This window comes from Podarcis liolepis, assembly GCF_965112155.1.
Source record: "Podarcis liolepis genome assembly, chromosome: 2".
Classification (NCBI taxonomy): domain Eukaryota; kingdom Metazoa; phylum Chordata; class Lepidosauria; order Squamata; family Lacertidae; genus Podarcis; species Podarcis liolepis.
Window position 1 is genome coordinate 29037184 of NC_139555.1, and position 20281 is coordinate 29057464.

Sequence of the window (20281 nt, forward strand, 5' to 3'; positions counted from 1 at the left end):
CAATCCAGATGATGTTCAACTCAGCAAGTGTGTCTGTTACTGGGTAATTTCAGTTTTGAAGCACATGGCTTCCATATCAGGTTGCTTGGAAGTGATGAGTAATTCCCCACCGCCACCGCCAAGGTAAATGCCTTTGTTGAGATTGAGAGGTCTGTGTATAATGGTTACAGGATCATCACAGACATTTGCTGGCCTGTGATATTGCAGGTGACCAGTGACAGATGTTCTATGAACATACTCACAAGAGTTTTCCCTATTCCTTCGTCCGTGCTTTAGGTCAAAATAGGAAATGTGGAAAGCAATTCCTCTAGCCAACATAACATCTTCACCTTTGTGTTTTTCTTTGCTTCCAGGCCTCCGTTCCCATATCACAATGAAGAGTGCCCGTGGTAGCAGCTCTTCCTTCCAGGGTGTTAGTGCCAATGGTGTGGATCTCAGTCTTACAGGGCTGCCCATGCAAGTGCTTCAGCGCCCAAGCAGTGCCTCTCCAGGCAAGCACATTGCTCGCTCCATCTCCGTCATTACTGAAAACAAGCCCAAGAGGAATATCCTAGTGAGTACTGGGGGATGGGGGTAATAGATTTGCTCTCCTTGGAAGTTTATTCTGTCTTCTAAGTATGTTCCTGCTAAACATATTTCATTTAATCACAGAGCTTAACTGGTTATGCTGTGCATTCTTTTATTCTGTGTTTAGTAGAGTCCACAACAAGAGCAACCCATGTAAGATTGTTGTGTTTGTATAACGCAAGGGGATTCTAGCCCAGAGTTAACAAAAACCACCCTAGAGCTGTAAAAAAATTCCGAAATTCTGATGCCATGGGGGGGGGGCTGCTTTGCTTTTTTAAAGGAAAAAGTGAAATATATGCAATACTTTCTTATCAAACCTAAACCTACATTACTGCTTTAACAATACAAAATGCATGTAAGATTTTGCCATTTAAAAGGTAGAAAAAATAAATAAATTGAACATAGAAAGCACAGATTTTGTAGTAAACAGAAGGAAGCATTTGGACAGAAACAGTCACAATATTGAGGATTTGGAGGAATTGTTTTTTCAATAAGATTGGATTATGAAAGCTAGCAACTTTTAGAGAGTATGGAAAGATCAAGGATCAGTACATTCATCTGCCCATCTAATCAGTTTGCATTATCATTGGGTCTAAGATGACAACAGTTCCTGGTTCTAAATGACAAAGTGGCCTACAGTTATCACTAAAGGTAACTTCCACTGAGTCTCATGAATTACGCAACTTAACCCCAGGCTGCATTACTAAATTGTAATTTCACAGACCTCTGATTGTTGCGTACAGAATTGTGCATATGGGATATGTTTACAGAGCAATCACACAAGACCATTAAATGCACAGAAAATTCTGTTCAATTTTTTTTAAAAGCACTTTACATGGACTGGTTGTTTTCCATCAGTCCCCAGCCCCACCCCTTGTATATCATATGGGCAAGGTAACTTTAAAGACTCAATTCATCCTGTACTTTGCAAAATAAAATGAATTTTACAATTAGACTGTATCTACTTCTTGAGACTGAATATTGTTACAATTGTCATAGGAAAAAATAATCATACATGAGATGGAATTTTTGACGGTATATAAAAATGTGCTTGTCCTTTTTTCTTATAAGTACTGGTTTAATTTTTAATATGAATATACATTAAAAAACCAGAAACACACACTGGAACATCCAGTAACAAGGCAGCAGCCCTGAATGCATCCTTCAAGCTGCCTTCCAGGGGCATTGCTAATGTATCACCTGTAGGGCTTACCTTCTTTATCTTGGGATGGCTCCAGATGGGGCACTCTATCTAAGAGGAAGCTTTTGTTTCAAAGCCATCCAAGTGGTAGTCAACCCCTAAGTATTCAGCATTGTTGATGTGTGTCTTTTTCTCTCAGGAAGATGCAGGGCTTGGCACCTCCAGAGCTATGAACAATTTACGAAGATCCAATAGCACGACTCAGGTTAACCAGCGTGTGAACGGTGCCTTTAGGTGAGCCCTAAATAAATTTCTTACTGAAATGCAATATTTTGCAGAAACTAATTCACTCATGCATGTCTTTCAGAACTCTTTGGGGAAGTTGGTTTGTTTTTCTTCTTGAGGGTTTACCCCAGAATGAGGAGTAGGGTGTGTGTTTTTTAAAGTTAATTTTTATCGATGCGTTTTCCAGTGCATATTTGCATACATATGGCATCTCATCAAAGTTTTTTTTTTTCTACTTCCCAATCTAACCTTCCTTGACACCCTACATTTTCTTTGGTTTGCTTCTTGTCCTTTGATTATTCCATCCTATTTTCACTTCAGTTCGCTTATCCTTTCTACTGCAGTTCATAAATTTATCCCTGCTTGAAAGTTTACCTTAATACCATCTTTTTTCAAATATTCTCGGAGACAATCTCACTCGTTTCTTGTTTTCTTTTCATCCCAGTTTCTTATTTTGGCCACCATACTTGCAAATTCAGTTAATTTATGCAACCATTGTTCTTTCGTGGGAGATATCTTTTCTTTCCAATATTTTACAGACACTAATCTTGCAGCTGCTGTTGCATACAGAAATACATTTTTTACTTTCTTTAGTATCTCTGCACCTATTATTGCTAGCAAGAAGTCTTCTGGTTTCTTCGGAAAAATGAGCTTAAATATTTTTTTCAGTTCCTCAGATACCATCTCTCAGAATTTTTTTGCATATTTACAGTGCCACCACATATGCATCAGAGACCCTTCTGTCTTGAACACTTCCATGCCAAGAAATTTATTGCCCTATTCCATAATTTTTCCTATGCTGAAAACTCAATATTATATCTGATATATGACCCCCAGTGTATCATCGTGGCCTTTACTAGCCCATCTTTAGTTTCCCATTCTAATAAGATTTTGGATATTTTGGATATCATTTTTTGTTGTTGCTTTCCAATAGAATTTTTTCGAATTTGGATCCCCCTTCTGCAAATCCTCTTTCTTTGTCCTTTCTATACATTTCATTTACTTGAAGGTACTGAAACCAATCTGTAATTACTCCTGGACACTTGGTAGTAATTTATGGGGGAGAACAAGTTCTCCTTTTGCTCAGCAGGCCGAGTGGACAGCTTCTGGAAATGGACAAAACTCCTAAGATTTCTGAGTAATCATGTGATTTTGCTTCTCAGCAGTGTGGAGCAGCACGGAGACTTCCTGACTTTGTTTGAAAGCAGCTCAGGTGGAAGAAAGAAACTAGCAAGTCTGAGTAAAGTCTCCCCGGAAAAGAAAACAACATGGAACATCCTGGTAAGGGCAAGGTCATAACAGGAAGTTCAAGTGCCAGAGGAGCTTCAGATCAATGGAATCCTAAGATTTGTTCCATTTGCCTTCTTATGCTAACACAGATAGCTCCAGAAAGCATTCCAGATGCAAAGGCATCTGGAGCCTTTCCAGTTAAACATTTTGTCACAAAGGATCTAAGCCTTTTGCTTAGCTAATGCATCAGCGGCGGGGGACATTTTCCCACCCTTCAAATGTCAGTGTGTTTCCCCCATTCAGCTGTCGTTCTTGTTGCTGGGGTGACTACAGCGTAGAATATGCTTGCATAGGCAGCTGTTGAGGAGTGCTGTGCTCTCCAGCACAGGGATATAGCTTTCTCCTTAAAAAACAAGCAGTGGAAAGGCTGCCCCCTGCCACAAGGCTACAGCCATCCCTGGTCATGACAAGAGGACAGGCTATCTCCCCACTGACACAAAATGCTAGTGCAGCATTAAGAGTAAGATATGGGGAAAGGGATGCTCTTCTGTTGTATCCAAGCAGCAGCTTCTGTCAAGCACTACAGTGCTATACTTGGAACTAGGAAGTAGGGGCAAAAAGGTGTTCAAAGGAAGTGTTACTGGAGAATTCAGGTTATGGCACAGCCAATAAATAAGACAAACAAACAAACAAACAAACAAATAAATAAATAGGGGGTTATGGTACTACTACCATACTTTTGTATTGTGTAATCTGTGCTAATGACTTTGGCTCCTGGTATGGAATTTGGATTAGCAGTCATTAGCTGAGGGGTTGAAAGCTCTTGTGTAGCTTTTTAACACCGGGTACACAGAATCAGTGCCCCTGACTCTCACTCCCGGTTTGGAAGTTTATTAGTCCCATCCTGGGATATTCAGCACAGCACAAACTTACCACCACCAGAGTTTGTCTCCCAGCAGGCTTTGGTATCAGTGAGAATCACGGTGGGACTGAGATGGATTCTCTGCATGAGTTAGAACAAAAGTATCAGGAGAGGACTTGCCGCATAAAATGACAGTGATTTCCCTTCATGCGTATTTCTGGTTATGTTGTGCAGGATGAGCAGCCCAGAACATTTCCTGTCCCATCGAGCACTCAAGAGGCCCCTGCAGGCATGAGGAAGAAAGAAATCTATGTGCCACTTGCAGCCAACTTCACTGCAAATAACAGGTAAGAAAGGCAACCAGGTCTAGCTGAAATTTGACTGGTGGGATTTGTGCTATCACTATTTTTTGCTGAAGATGGGTGCTGTATTATTTCTGGTCCATGGGTATTAATGGAGTAGAGTCTGGAGACAACCATGTGAAAAGGAACAGCAGTCTCTTTTTAGCTACAGGTTGTAATCTAAAATAGGGTTGAGCCAAAACAATTATTTCCACTTCGTTTTTGCTTTCATTGTTGTTGAACAGCACTACTGCGCTTCAGTGTGCTTTCATGTGGCCTCATTCCTTTAGCCTGTACTTAGTGCTCTCACATTCCAAATTAGGGTTGCCAGGTCTTTGCCTGCTAATAGTGCCTTTCCCTTTGAAAACTCACTGAGAGGTTGCAGTCACCGCATGTCCACTCCACTGATTCCTTCATTCAGTCTCCTCTTCCATCTGTTGTGGGAAGCAATATTTTGCTCCCAAGAGGACAGGAGAGACAATTTATGAAGTACCAGTGAAGTCACAGGGCAACAAGCACAGTGACAGCACCGCAGCCTGGTGCCTTGACACTTTTTTCCAGGTGAAGACCTGGGAAGCCTGTTTCAGATATTTTCCCCCATTATGATTTTTTCCCTATTTTCTTTTGAACCCTGTCTAAGCAGTTAATGGTTTTCCTGTGGCCCCTGAGATGTTGTTGGAGAACAGCTTACACCATCCCTGACCATTGGTCACGTTGGCTGACTCTAATGGGAGTTGGAATCTAACAATATCTAGAGGGTGGTGGTTTAGCCACCCTTGTCCTAAAGGTTTATGATTGAAGTCTGCACATGTTGGCCCACAGCCTTCAATATGCTAACATATTGCCCTTCTTTCCTACGAGGAGTAACAAAGGTGCAATGGGCAACTGTGTAACCACCATGGTGCATAATAACTACTCCACTGCGGACAAGGCAGCTGCGCCCAAGAGCTCCAACCAGGCCACAACCTCCCTCAAGTAAGTTCTTTCACAGCCATCCTTCCAGTGGGCACCATAGGTTGGTTGGAAGGGGCCAGGGAAGGCCTAACTGTGGCAGCCTGCCCAACACTTCAAGTATGGGCAAGCCATTGGGGGAGTAGTGGTTTTCAACAAGAGAGGCATAGATAGATACACAGGCACAGCTGTGGGAATGAAAGCATACTTGCTCCTGAATCTTTTATTTTTAAGCTTCCTTGCTAGGAAAAAATAGACTGCAGTTGTTTCTAAGAGCCCTCATATTCATGTTAGTCCAGAGACTCATGATCTGCACAACTGGGCTGTATACGAGCAAAAGGAGCTTCCCTCATTGTACGCCAAATGCTAGGGTTTTTCTTCCTTTAAAACCTCTCCCCTCCCAACTGCATGTTTGGTGCTCATCCCTTGACCAATTCAAGTGCCGTCGTAGATGAAAATGCAGGAGTGATTTAGCAGGACTTACTTGACACTTGCAAAATGTCATTAAAGGGGGTGAATAATGTATTATGTTAGTGGGTGAGGAGCATTTTCTTTCCCAAGGCAGTCAACCAAGGACAGTATCCTTGAGAAAAACACAGTATCAATACACTCTGGGAAATAGACACGTGTCCATCACTGGGTAGTATGGCATGCTAACAACCCGTTGAGCAATACAGAGGATGCTTCTGACTGAAGTGTTCTTGTCTTGTTTTCTTAGTAACATTATCAAAGCCACTTCCAATGAAGACACCGAGAGTAGCAGCTACATGAAGTCCCAGAAAAACTTTTCCAGCAGCAATATCCTGGCTCGGAACAATAATAACAGCAGTAGCAGTAACCCCCTCAGGAGGCAGGAAGTATCGGAGGAGGAGGCTGAGCGGTAAGCGTGAATTCACTGGCAACAAAAGAGATAACCAGAGGAGATGTTGGGAAGTTATGCAGAAGGATGAGAGGAAGCCTCATGGTAGTTCAGAGAAGGGTACATAATATGTTGCTGCTTAGCAGCTTTAACAGGTGCGTTTGATGATTTCCAGCTGATAGGTCAGTCCTTTCACATTTTATCAGCTCTAATAAAATAGTTCTGGGGCCTGATTTCCTTTCACGTTCGTCTAAAATATGTCCCTCTAAACCGAGCGTTGGACTTTATATTGTTTTCTAAGAAGAAGAAAAAAGGCGAGGGGGCTCTTTCTAAACAGGAGCTATATAGGCAAGAGCCACTCTTTCAGCATGGCATCTCTCTCTGTGTGTGTCTCTGCCTGCTTCATGGCAGGGTTTCCATTTGTGGTTGGAAAACCATCTCACTTTTTGTTAACTTCTTTCTACCCATTCAGATTCATTAACCAGGTCAACTTGGCTGCTGTGATGATACAGCGCTGGTACAGACGACACTCTCAGAGGCACAAGGAAGGCGCAGCCCAGCTCAGGGACTTACTAGCTTCCAAAAGAGAGGTATGTATGGCATACATGCATTGTATAAAGCGGACTTTCGTGTTTGCTGAGAATTAAGGAAAACGGTTCCCCAAATAGTTTTGTTCATTTGGGGTCATATGGTGATATCCATATTACTGATATCCATTCATTTGGCCATTTTTTTCAGTTCTATGAGCCATTTTTTCAAAGAGCATAGTTTGGCAAAGACCTGAAAAAAGTGAGTGGGGATTATGAAGGACACTGAAACCTACCTTCTCCCACTTTCAGGAAGTTCTGTTCATTCCTTTTCTGAAATCTCATCAGATGCTGTCCATATACTTCTCCAGATCTCCGACCCCCACTGACTAGCTATAATGGCTTTGTTCTACTTCCACTGTCAGAGGCAGTATGTTTCTTTATAGCATTTGTTGGCACTGTTAGAACAGGATGCTAGACTAGAGGGGCCTTTGGTCTGATCCAGCTTGCCTCTTCTCTTCTTCCTAGACTGGTAGCTTAAAAAGAAAACAGAAAAAACTGGGTTTTTTGAGAGAGATTTATTCATTAGTGCATTTACAGAACAGCTTTCTTTAACTCAAATTTGATACTGCTGCTCTGAAACAATCCAAACTCTACACCAGTCCTTGTTGTTTCTCTTTTCTATCAAAAACTGAAACTACTTCTTTTCCACAGCAGTGTGGCTACAGCTGTGCAAAAAGCTATTAGCAAGGCCTTCTCATCCTGTCCGGTAGTAGCAGAGCCCTAAATCAGTTAATTGTCCCGCATCTGAAATGTACAGGAATGTCTGAATTTCTTTTTATTTCTTGAGCTTCTTGATACCTTAATAAAAACATCTCACATGTTAGTGTCTCTTGCGGGGAGCGGGGGAACCCAGCTGTCATTTGTACCAGAATAGGAAACTGGTAATAACACCTGAAAATCCTTTCTGCCTCAACTCCTTTTAAGGAAAGGCAGCAGCAACTCACAGAGGAGGGCAACATGTTGGATTTGCAGCGGAGGCGAGACGAGGAGAGGAAAAAGATTCGAGAGGAGAAGGCACGTCTTGCCAGACGAGCAGCCATTCAGGTAGGGGCTTGATACCAGCATTGCCTGCCGTGGACATTAAGGGAGGATCAGTTCATTGCTTCGGTTTGTTCAGAGCTTGGAACGTATTTATTTGCCAGTGCTGCAAATAGAGGAGCAAGTGGACCATAACAGAACACTTAACACCATTTTTTTTCCTGCTAGGAGCTGCAGCAAAAAAGAGCCCAGAAAGTCTTGGATACGCAACGCTTGGTTGAGGAGGAGCTGGCAGCAATGAAAGAGAGCAAGAAAACCAGAAGAAGAAAACCTGAGAAGGCTGGCTCTGTGAAGAACGCTAGCCCTGCCAACAGCATCATCAAAGCCAACAATGCAGGTGAAAAGCACTGGTAGATTGTGAAACTGTAGGTAAAGATGTCTCCTGAACATTCCTCTAGTCCAGGAAGTAGGAAACCTTTGACCCTCCAGATATTGTTCAACTACAATTCCCAACATACCTGTCCACTGTCCATGCTTGGCTGATAGGGGTTGAAGTCCCAGGTTCTTCACAGCTTCAGTGCAATGTCTGTGCAGTTATACTGGATCTGGTAGGCCTACAACTGTCCTATCATTTTACCAGATAAGTTGCAAAACAGTATATGATCATTGAGACCACAGATTGCATTAGGGAGAACCAAGCACAAAGTACCATGCCAGAGATGTTGAAGGATAAAGTTCAGAGAAGTCTAGATGCTCAAGCAAGAAGTGTTCAGGAGAAGATGTGTGCAACTGGTTGCTGCAGCTCTGTGGTTGCTGGGAAGTCCTGAGGAAATCAAAAGGGAAGGGCGGAATGGAAATACTATTGTTAAATTGTACGTTGCTGTGTCTGCAAAATGTGTGTGTTACAGTTGCATTTCATTCCAGTAACACACAGCTTCACTTTGAAGCTCATCCAAATGCAATTGGTGCTTGGTCTGACCAAGTCAAAGAAGAGTCCATTGCGATGCTCACCCACTTCCTCCCATTGTAGTGTAACTAGAAACCTTCATCAGACAAGCTGCACACCAAGGGTGGGGAGTTTCGGACCTGGTGCCAAATGTGGTTCTCCAGGTCGGTTTGGCCCTCGGGACTCTTCCCCAGGCCATGCCCCTATCCAGACCATGCCACTCATCAGCTCTGCTCTGCACCCTCCTCAAGTGCTTTTGGCTTGTTTGAATGTGTCCTTGGACTTGCAATAATGCCTCCTGCTTCTGTGATGGAGACTGGAGAGATGGTCTGTATATGCGTTTAGAAATTTCTGAGGTTTGTGTCACTGGAACATAGCCTACTGTAGAAAGGTAAAAGACATAGCACTTGCTCTGCCCACTTTTGCCTTGTTGACATCTACCATCGTCAAATAGCCAAAAGTTCCCCACGAGAGCTCCACCTTGGACTGAAAAACAGCCTCCGTTCACCATGCCTTCATGCATGTAATAGAAGAGTTTTTTTCAGCCTAAATCTTCATTGCTCAAGATATGGTCCTTTGTTCATCTGTTAAAAAGGCAAAAAGAAAACTCTCACACAAACCCAGCACACCTGATTATGTTTCTGGGCACTGGATTCCTACCATAGCAAATCCTTTTTGTTGTTATTTACAGATGCCAACTTCCACTTGGCAGCTGCAGATACAGAAGAACATTCTGCTGGGGCTTGTCTGTCTGTCCCAGGACAAAACAAACTACCTGAAGATCAGCCACAGGTGCCCCTTTCTATTTTCTCATGCTCCCAAAAGCTTAGTTGCTGTTTTCTTTTTTTACTCCGGTGACTTTGCAGTTTGCACAGTTTTCAAGTGCTTTTCTATGAAATATTCTGTTCAGCTTGCGCACTGTACTGTGAGGAGATGGATCTACTAACTCCATTCAAATGAAGCACCAGGAATTCACCTTTCTTGCAATCTCACCATGCATGGATTTTCTCTGTTTTTAAGGATGTCAGCTCTGGAAAGATGGGCAGTGAAGACTTGGAGACTATTATTACTGCAGCCAGCAGAGCACAGTCCAAAGTCACCCTTAATGAGCTACTGGATACCTTAAAGTTGTTGGAGGAGGAGCCAGAGTTGCCACCACAACCCAAGGCCTGCAAAGAAGATAAATATGCTTGGGTAGATGGGGTAAGTGGAATAGATGAAGAAATCTATCTGTCTTTGTCTGTTGTTCCTTTTTCATGATTTATTCTGAAGCTGTTACCCTGAATCAACAACCTCATTTGAGGTTCTGGTTTTTTGTTTTCCATGGGCCAGGAAGTAAAGGGCATCCCATTGCTACTGTCTCATGTTGTGCACAATAATTTGCTGCTGATCTATTGTTACCCACAACTATTTCCACCAACTCCAGATACCTTTGATAGTATTATTTGCATGTTTGGTTATCCTAAAGAGAGTTGAGGAAATCACCCCCTCTTGAGTCAGAAAGTCCTTTCATTTAACTCACACTAGCATCTGGTTTTTAGTTAAAGTAGACTAGAAGATGACTTTCCTGGAAAACGTGGTCCATCAATAAGTGCATGTACACAAGAATTTTACATTTCTATGATTCTCTGATTCTATTCTTATCCACAACTCATGGTTGAAGTATATCTGTTCTGCCATTCCTGTCTAAGTCTAGCATAGATAGCTGCCCTTTTCTCCCTAAATACAGGAGGCTGACTCAAATTCTCTCACTGCTGACAACCTGGAGAAGTTTGGGAAACTGAACTATTCTCCAGGAGTCCCTGAGGAAGGCACACTGCTCTCGGAAGCCAAACTTCAGAGCATCATTAGTTTCTTGGATGAGATGGAGAAATCCGAGCAGGAGCGACCTAGGTCTGCTGCCTCTGCTTCCCAGCGAGAGGTGAGCCCCCGAGCATGAAGTTGACTTTCAGCAAAGATGGGAATCGTCTGTTTTCAGTGAATTAAGTGGGTAATTGTCTTCACCTAATGCAACAAAAAAGAGGATTGAGTTTGCAAGCTCATAAAATTCACGTTGGGATTTTGCTGCTGTATTGGCCTCCAGCATAAATGGCTAGTCTCATCTTCCTTGAGGCAGATAACTAGGTCTGCCTCAGGAAATTAATAGGTTGGTTTGTAATCAGCAAAACGTGAGCTGAGTAACTTTAGATGTTCTATTAAAAGAGAAACTCTTAGTAGTAACACCAAGACCTGCATTTCTACCACCTGTCAGGGGCTCTTGTCAGAAGAAGAGCTAGCTCACCTGGAGCAGGCATCAGCAGTTGCCACAGAGGTTACCAGCTCCATCATGCGGCTGAAGCTGGAGGTAGAAGAGAAGAAGAGAGCCATCACATTGCTACAGACAGCACTGGTGGGTAACTAGAGCCTAATCCCTTGGCAGGTTTGCATGTGCTAGGAAAGGGGGCTGTGTCACAAAGCACAGCAGAGCCCAGGATTCAGCTATGTTGTGTGGAAGATACATGAATTTAAAGCCTGAGCAGCCAAAGTTGCAGAGGCCTACCCTACCTGACAGCCTAGGCTTCTGCAGTCTGGTTTGTGAAGCCAGACAAAGCCATCAGTAAGGGAGAAGGGAATTAGCTCCGTGGCAGAACACCTGCTTTGTATGCAGAAGGTCTCGGATTCAGTCATTGGCATTTCCAAGGTAGGACTGGGAGAAACCCCTGCCTGAAACCCCTGGAAAGCCCCCATAAGTCAGTGTAGGCCAAGGATGGGGAACCTTTGACCCTCCAGTTGTTGCTGAATTACAGCTCCCATTAGTCCCAGCAAGTATGGCTAATTGCCAGGGATTATAGGAGTTGTATCTCAGTAACATCCGGGAGCCAAAGTCTCCTCGCTCCTGGGGTAGACACTGAGATAGATGGACCAGTGGTGTGACTTGGGATAAGGCATCTTCCTACATTCCTTTGGATGGGAAGATCCTCTTGTCTGAGAGTAAGCATACACATGACATGCGTTTTCTTTTCCTTCTCTGTTTTTTTGTGGGGTTTAAAATTTGGCTGCATAGCCCAGCTTATTCTGAAAATGCCCGGGTTATTGTTTCCTGCAGGCACAGCAACGGGAGCTGACTGTACGTCATGTCAAAGGGACAGAGAAAGAGCTGAGCCGCCAGCTGGCACTACAAAGGGAGCAGTATGAAGCAGCTATCCAACGGCACCTCGCCTTCATTGACCAGGTCATTGACCTCCTTCCCCCCCTCCTTTTTGAAGATGGGAAGGTGACAATATTATTATTGTGTCCACCCTGCTTACAACCCCTTTCCTAGACTCCTTTGCACTGCTGGCATATGCTTTTACCTCTCCCAGCTTCACCTAAACATACTAATTCAACGTGTAATCCTTGACTAGGCTGGTGAAGGGGGAGCTCAGCATCCGCTTTGACACCTGGGTAAGGTGGCAGCCTTAAAGTGCTTGCTCTCCCAATTGCCTGCCACCATAGTAGATGTAATTTTGGGGAGGTGCTGTGACTTTATCCTCCTTTGCACCCATCCCCTACAGCTGATTGAGGATAAGAAGACTCTGAGCGAGAAATGTGAAGCGGTGGTGACTGAACTGAAACAAGTGGATCAGAAATACACGAAGAAAATTGCCCAGATGCAGGAGCAGCATGAGCTGGTGAGGAAGTAGCTTTTAGTTCCTTGGGTGACAGAGCTGCACACCAGCTAGATAAAGTATCTGAATAGTTCTCCTTTGGTTCGTAGACAGGAACCAGGTTAAAAGCCGTAAGCAGTGTTGGGACCTTCTGAAGACCTCTTTCCTGACTAGCCGAGAGAAAGACGAGAGATACAGAATGCTTGAGGGGTGGAGGGGAGCATTAAGTCTGTCTGAAGTGTAGAAGTTTCGTTTTCCACACACAAAAATATCCAGTTTATGAGTTCCCCTCCCTTTTTTGTACACAATATGGTGGAAAAGGCCTCTTCTTGTACCTGGTGAGGAGATTCTCAACTAAGCCTACCTGAATATTTATAATAATAATAATAATAATAATAATAATAATAATAATAATAATAATAATTTATACTCCGCCCATCTGGCTGGGCTTCCCCAGCCACTCTGGGTGGCTTCCAAAAGAATATTAAAATACTATAATACATCAAACATTAAAAGCTTCCCGAAACAGGTCTGCCTTCAGATGTCTTCTAAAAGCCTTTTTCTTTGTTCTATGCTTGGTTGCTTTGATACGGCTGAGGTGATGCTCTAGCTGCTGAATCGGAGGTATTTATGTGACACGATGCATTTGGAGTCATCCTGCTCCTTCTTTGCAAATGGGGAGGGGTTTCTTATACCTCATCCTGTGCAACGAGATCTGTTTTAAGTTGAAATGAGGGGCATTCGTAACAAAAAGAGAGAATTGGTTGTGACTGTAAATAGTGCTTGTCTCTCTCGAATTTTTTGGTTGAGCTAGACATCCTAGGGTGGCAGGAGCAATGACAAAGTCTGTATTTCTGGTTCTTGCTGTGCCTAGAGGTAATGCTTATAGCAGTCCCCTGCCAGGGCCCAATGACAATTCATCCTTATTTTTCCGAACAGTTTCTTAACTCTGACTGAAACTGGGTAGGAATAACCGTATGTACTCGAATCTAATGCTCACCTTTTTTGGCCAAATTACGTTGCAAATATTAAGGTGTTCGTTAGATTTGGTGGCACATTGACGTTCACCAGCAAACAGTTTTTTTGGTTTCAAGGTTCTGAAAATTGAGGTGTGCATTAAATTCAGTGGCGCATTAGACTCGAGTAAATATAGTAGTTTATAGAGTGCAGTGCCTAAGACTAACTCAAGTTAAGACTGTATGTCTTTTATGCTGGATATAGCAAGTTCACAACAGCATGGCTGCTTGCAAGGGCATTTGTAGCTAAGCATGGGATATGTTACCATTACTAAGCCAGAAGGATTGTCCTAGGTTCCTGCGAAATCATTCCCCTTTTATTTGCTGTTCATCCCATTTGGAATATGCTTCATTGGCTGAAGCCATTCAGCCCGATCTTGCAGTTGGCCCTTCTTAAAAAGAAAGACTTGCCCTGCTGGCTTCCTTTTGATTATAGCTATAACATTTCTGGGAAAGGGCAAATGAAGCTCCTGCCACCCAGAGCTTTGGAATTAATAAGCCGAACTGACCCAGGCTCTTCTCTCATGTCTTAATAGCTTGTAGCACTTAACTAAGCACCCTTGTTCTATAGGATCATTAACAATACAAGATAGTTGTGACTGTCTTTGTTATCATTAAAGGGGAAACTGTAGACAGCTAAGGATTTGCATTGGCAAAGCTGCCCAAACCAAGGAGTCTCCTTTGCTTGGTTTTGCTGCTTCTGCTTCTTGGCACACCCTTCTGTGCAAAAGTCGGAAGCTTTCTCGGCGCTTGGATGAGCCTCGCCTTGGCAAACACTTTGAGCAGGAGCCCAGCTGCTCCAGATCTTAGCATTTGCCAGTTGCCTCTTTGCACCTGTTTCCTAAGACACTCTTATTTCACTCTCCTTTCCATTTCCCTCTATCTCTCACTTCTTCCTCTTTCTCTCTAGGTTTGGCGCACTCTGGGCCCCCTCTGTGAGGTAAACCTTTTCTGTGCGTGCTCTTTGGCTTCAGCTTTTGTCTCTCTCACCTGTCTTGAGCCTGTTGGTGCAACTATTCGTGAATTCTCTAGATCCAGGGGTGGAGAGCCTGTGACGCCTCCTCCCCACCCCGATGTTGTTGGACTCTCAGCTCCCATCAGTCACACCCAGCAAGAGGGGTCAATGGTTATGAGAGCTGTAATCCAGCAACATCTGGAGGGCCACAGGTTCCCCACCTCCTGTGTTAGGTCCCTTCTTTGGGGGTATAGCTAGGGCACTTGTTGCAGCTTGGGACAAAGAGCTCTTCCTTGATAGTGGCACGCTCTAGGTGTCTGTTTCCATGGTCATGTCAGATGCCAGCCAAAAGTGGAACTGCTCTTTAACTCTTATCCTCAGTGCCTTCCTGAATAGCCTTTTGGTGGAGTTGCCTGTGAAGCAAAACCAATCCAAATTCCTCAGTCACTTTTGCATTCCTCACTGCCTACTCATAAATGGAAAGACCCCCGTTCAAATATCATTCATAAAATTCAGTGGCTAGACTTGGACAAAACTGAAGACAGATGACAGGGGGTGGTGTTTTTTTCAGAGCATTGAAGGTGGTTTGAAAGAGGGATTGATGTTCAAGATGTGTATACATGCCCCACTTCTACTTCTATGCAAATAAATTTTACAAGTTCCATTTTGTTTGAAAGGGTGGAATTTAACACTAGGCCTGCTCAGAGTAGATCCACTGAAATGAATGAACTTGACTAAGTTAAGTCTATTAATTTCAGTAGGTCTGCTCTGTTGAATCCCACCCATGATTTGCAAAAAGTGTTTGAACAGAGACAGCAATAGGACAAAATAAACATTTGCATGCACCATCATAAGCAAAACGTCTCTCAAGAAAAGGCAGTGGTATTGTCCGTCAACCAATGCCATCATTTCTCTGGGTCTAAGAAGCCAATGAGCACCGATGATTAATTCTAGTATGCTAACGAGATTGCAAAGTGGAATACTGACAAGGGGAAAATAGAAATAGGCTGCAATCCTAGCCTTGATCTGCACTTAGAGGGGATGCATTCAGTGGAGATGTCCCTTTGCTAGGCTCTGCTGGCAGGGTAGAAGAGCTCCACTGCCATAGGAACCTTTCCTGCCCCTGCCAAAGGCATGGGCTGTTTTGGAGCTACTTCTACCAATGTTCCTGCTGGCAATAGCTGGTGCAAGACTCTGAAAAGGAACATTTCAGGAGGAGAACAGAGCTGGCCAGGGACCCGCAACTTTCTAAGCTGGGCCATTTGGTAGAAAGGGGCCAATGGGCTGTTGTGCCGACCTATAGCTAGTGCAGAAAAATAAGAAGATACCCCCACCTCCATATTCTGCACTGGTCAGCAGGAACCAGCAGAGCTTCAGGTGCGGCAGTACTTCTGCCACTCTGAACAATCCTGGGCAGAGTTAGGATTACTCTACTGCATTCAGAATAAACGCTGTCGGTAATACTTAACTAGATGGAGCAATTATCCGACTCAGTTTAAGGCACTTCTTTCATGTTCCTGTGTACCCTCCCTCCTCCATTTTATGACTGAGGTGTTTAGGTTTCCTGATTCTGTTGCCAAAGGCCAATGTAGTGGAGAGCTAGAAGGTGGGGGAGAGGAAACCTTGAATTGCTTTTCGTGGGGCAGGGGATGTAGAAGGAAGTGTGGACCCTGTCTTAGCTACTAGCAAGTCAGCCAACAGTATGCCTTCAGCTGAAATCACCAGACCACCTTCCTCTGTGCCTGTGGTTAGAAATCTGCTTCTTAAAATTTGGGATCCTCAGAAGTGATATCCCTCATCTTGCTTTGCCACATAAATATGCACAGTCCTGCTCATATACTCAATCTGTGTGAGTGTGAGCGTAGTGCACAAACCCGAATTTACTTAGGTATCTGCTTTCAGTAGGTTCCGTTGCTGTTTCTCTATCTTTGGATATATTGTTGATAGCTGGGAAGGAAAACTCATTACAGGTTTTCTTTGCAAGGTTGCATTGCTGGGAATCCAGCCAGAGTTGCGGGGAGGCAGGGTGTGCAGCTACTGCTTTCTCTGTGTCTAGAGGAGGCACTTCATGACAGCCTGGGCAGGTTCATGGGCAGCATGTTTTCAGTATTTAATGAAGAAATGTCTGATTTGTGTCTTGCATTCCCCCCTCCCCTTTTCTTCCCCTGCAGGAAATAAAGAAGCTGAAGGAACTCATGAGTGCCACAGAAAAGATCCGCCGGGAGAAATGGATTGATGAGAAAACCAAGAAGATCAAAGAGATCACTGTTAAAGGTACTTGTGGATATCTGTGACTGAGTCATCTTCTTGCTACCATTATGCACAAGGAGTGGCTTATTCAATGTAAAGTTAGTGGGACTGCAGAACTGACTCCTTTAATAATAATAATAATAATAATAATAATAATAGCAAGAGTAATAATAATTACAATAATTACAATCTATCCTGCGTTTTGCCAGGGACTCAAGGCGGCTCACTAAAATGAAAACTAATACAAATAAAACACACATAGCTAATGCATTTTATATATGTAAAGGTAAAGGGACCCCTGACCATTAGGTCCAGTCGTGACCGACTTTGGGGCATACAGCTTCCGGGTCATGTAGCCAGCATAACTAAGCCGCTTCTGGCGAACCAGAGCAGCACACGGAAACGCCATTTACCTTCCCGCCAGAGCGGTACTTATTTATCTACTTGCACTTTGACGTGCTTTTGAACTGCTAGGTTAGCAGGAGCTGGGACAGAGGAACGGGAGCTCACCCCGTCACGGGGATTCGAATCACCGACCTTCTGATCGGCAAGTCCTAGGCTCTGTGGTTTAACCCACACTGCCACCCGCATCCCCTTTTTATATGTATATATTAATTAAAAAGTAATGACACTAACAATGTAAAAGCCTCTGTATTAAAATGCAATTGGGGTGGGGTGTTCAGTACAGTTAGCACTGTTGCATCCCTGCTTCTAAAACTGAGTCATCCTTATGTGTGACTTTAGGGAGGTGATGGAGGGGAGATTGTTCCAGCTTTTTGTGCAAAAAATAAGCTTCTTTAACAAAAGTACTAGGGAGTGACTTTTTAAAAAGCACAATCTATAGGATTTGACGTAGTCTCTCCTTGTTGAGAATTACTTAGTAAGCATTGTGTATTCTTTGCCCTACTAGGATCAGAGGTCATTTTTCTTTTCTGTTCCCTTACCATGGCTCAGCTCTGTTACTAGAGTTTTTGTTTGGAACTGAGATGAGGGTGACCCAGTCAGATGACTGTCAGGGTTGCAAGGCTTCTTCTTACTGTATCATGCACAGTAAGCCTCCATCATTCACTAGGTCAACCAGCACTTGCCATGCCCAGAGAGCTATGTGCTGTATATAAAGGTTGCATGTGTGCATAGAATGTTTTAATGTAAAGTATTCCAATTGTAGTTTTTGCTTTTCAGCAAAGTTTGCCTACCTTGGCAAATGGGACCTTTCTTTAGTGACCACCGCCACCCATATCTTGCTAATAGTTCTCCCCATTTGTTCTCCATTCAGGTCTGGAGCCTGAGATTCAGAAGCTTATTGCTAAGCACAAGCTAGAGATCAAAAAGCTGAAAACGCTGCATGAAGCAGAGCTGCTACAATCCGATGAGCGGGCAGCCCAGCGCTACGTACGCCAGACGGAGGAGCTGAGGGAGATGCTGGAGCATGAGAAAGAAGAGCAGGGGCAACGAGAGAGAGAGCTGGCAAGGCAACGGTATGTAGGGCTTAGGGCGCAGAGCTTGCACAACTTAGTTATACAGAGGGGCGGTGGAAGAGGACTACATTGCAACTCTGCAAAGAGAGGGAGGAGCTGGTGAGGCAACCCAGTGTGGTGGCACACAGAAGAAGTGAGGACTTGCATGGCAGCTGTTCAGGGAAGGGAAGGTGGCCTGTGGGGAGAGAGAGAGAGAGAGAGAGAGAGAGAGAGAGAGAGAGAGAGTTGGGGCAGAAAGGTGGCAGCAGGAAACAAGCTGCTCGGGTATAGTATTTCTGCTTGACAGTTGGAGAAGGCAGCACCCCTGAAAACTGTGTGAACAACTCACTCAGTGGAAGGTAACAGCTGGAAAAAATTGGGTGTAGATTAGTTATACTGCTAGTTTAGCTGTTTCTCCCATTATAATAATAATACATTTTATTTATACCCCGCCCTCCCCTGCCAGGGCCAGGCTCAGGGCGGCTAACACCAATAAAATCACAGTAAAAGCATAATGGGGGGGGGGGTTTAAAATACAGGTTAAAATGCAATTTAAAATGCAGCCTCATTTTAAAAGTAGCCGATAAATCAAGACCATAAGGGGAGGGAAACATAAGGGTCAGACTGAGTCCAAACCAAAGGCCAGATGGAACAGCTCTGTCTTGCAGGCCCTGCGGAAAGATGTCAAGTCCTGCAGGGCCCTAGTCTCTTGTGACAGAGCGTTCCACCAAGTCGGGGCCAGTACTGAAAAGGCCCTGGCCCTAGTTGAGACCAATCTAACCATTCTGCGACCTGGGACCTCCAAAATGTTGTCATCTGTGGACCGTAAAGGCATGGGGCATACCAGGAGAGGCGGTCCGGTAGGTACATGGGTCCTAGGCCACATAGGACTTTAAAGGTCAAAACCAGCACCTTAAACCTGACCCTGTACTCCACCAGGAGCCAGTGCAGTTGGTAAAGCACTGGATGAATGTGGTCCCACGGCAAGGACCCTGTAAGGAGCCTTGCCGCGGCATTCTGCACCTGCTGGAGTTTCTGGGTCAGCTTCAAGGGCAGCCCCACGTAGAGCGAGTTACAGTAATCAAGCCTGGAGGTGACCGTTGCATGGATCACTGTGGCCAGATCAGGGCGAGAAAGGCAATACAATACCATTGATACAGTACGTAGAGGTGAGGGAGAGTAAGCACATTGGCACTTACCATAAAGCTGTTATTGTATTTCCTTGTCCAGAAACAGCTTTGTGGTGCTATCCTGGCTGTTAGTCTTGACTTCAGAGAGCCAAGACAGACACCTGTTGTTGTTCTATAGGAAGGAGGTAGCAGATAAACAGAGCTGGGGGGGGGGTAGCAACCTCTCAAGAGTTACTTGCATGCTTGCTGTGACCTTGATAACATTCTTACTGAGCCTTTCCTCCCAGCTGCCGGGTTTCCCCTCTTCCAATTTCTCTGTTCCCAAGTGGAAATTTGGCCCCTCTCTTCTGTGATGGCTGTGTTTTTTGATAACTCTTAAGTATGCCCAAAAGGGACTATGTGTCATCTTACATTTTCTCCCAGCATAGGAAATCATTGCTCCCTCTGCTTCCCCCTAAACCTCAGGCCAAACCAAGGATACAGCACCCTTGGTAAGACCCTCTCTGAAAGAGTCCCTCCACACAGGTATGAGAAACAACTGGAGCAGGAGGAACAGGCTCTGCAGCAACAGAGGCGCCGACTGTACAATGAGGTGGCCGAGGAGAAAGAAAGGCTCAACCAGCAGGCGGCCAGGTGAGAGAAGTAGGTACTGGCTTCAAAGCTGCTGGATATGTAGAGCAGGTTGGTTTGTGCAGTGCAGAGTGCATAGAAAGAACCCACCAAGTACTGGAATTCCGCAAGGTAACAAACACCAAGTCCCAGAGTGTATTGTTTTCATCATAGACATCTCATACTAAGTTACCAGGTGAGATTGGAGCAGCTTGTTCCACTTCCAGGGGGAAATTTTAGCTCTCAGGAAGATTTGCGGCTTCCTCTCTTGCTGTGTATTGCAAGATGCTTGAAACACTGTGGTACGTGCTTTCCCCATGCCACCCTGCGTCAGTTCTCTGTAAATTGCCTTTGCTGGGAGAGTGACTAAGAACAGACTGAGGCTCCAGTTTCCCCCATTTCTCCAGAGAGGTGAGGTCCAGCTTCTCCCTGGATTGTCTCGCCAAGCCGGGTAAGCTGTCAGTTCCATGGTATTGATCTGTGCTCCC

General features: G+C 44.3%; 1 protein-coding gene across 22 annotated transcripts in view; it reads left to right on the top strand.

The window, feature by feature from the left end:
- Positions 1 to 20281, top strand: part of CEP131 (centrosomal protein 131) — a 29624-nt gene that overhangs the window by 3094 nt on the left and 6249 nt on the right. For 3 of the 22 annotated variants that reach the window (XR_014522592.1, XM_083489859.1, XM_083489862.1), the window contains exons 2-20: positions 354 to 553; positions 1908 to 2002; positions 3157 to 3274; positions 4320 to 4432; positions 5288 to 5401; positions 6096 to 6257; positions 6709 to 6826; positions 7751 to 7870; positions 8033 to 8201; positions 9442 to 9542; positions 9771 to 9953; positions 10480 to 10671; positions 11002 to 11139; positions 11836 to 11961; positions 12284 to 12400; positions 14303 to 14332; positions 16519 to 16621; positions 17874 to 18075; positions 19608 to 19817. Coding sequence is in view for 21 of the 22 variants with exons in the window: in XM_083489859.1 (XP_083345985.1) it covers positions 354 to 553; positions 1908 to 2002; positions 3157 to 3274; positions 4320 to 4432; positions 5288 to 5401; positions 6096 to 6257; positions 6709 to 6826; positions 7751 to 7870; positions 8033 to 8201; positions 9442 to 9542; positions 9771 to 9953; positions 10480 to 10671; positions 11002 to 11139; positions 11836 to 11961; positions 12284 to 12400; positions 14303 to 14332; positions 16519 to 16621; positions 17874 to 18075; positions 19608 to 19817 (2611 nt within the window). In the remaining variant the exon portion in view is untranslated. The remainder of the gene's footprint in view (positions 1 to 353; positions 554 to 1907; positions 2003 to 3156; positions 3275 to 4319; positions 4433 to 5287; positions 5402 to 6095; positions 6258 to 6708; positions 6827 to 7750; positions 7871 to 8032; positions 8202 to 9441; positions 9543 to 9770; positions 9954 to 10479; positions 10672 to 11001; positions 11140 to 11835; positions 11962 to 12283; positions 12401 to 14302; positions 14333 to 16518; positions 16622 to 17873; positions 18076 to 19607; positions 19818 to 20281) is intronic. The other 19 variants (XM_083489873.1, XM_083489864.1, XM_083489870.1 and 16 more) reach the window with 10 other exon arrangements.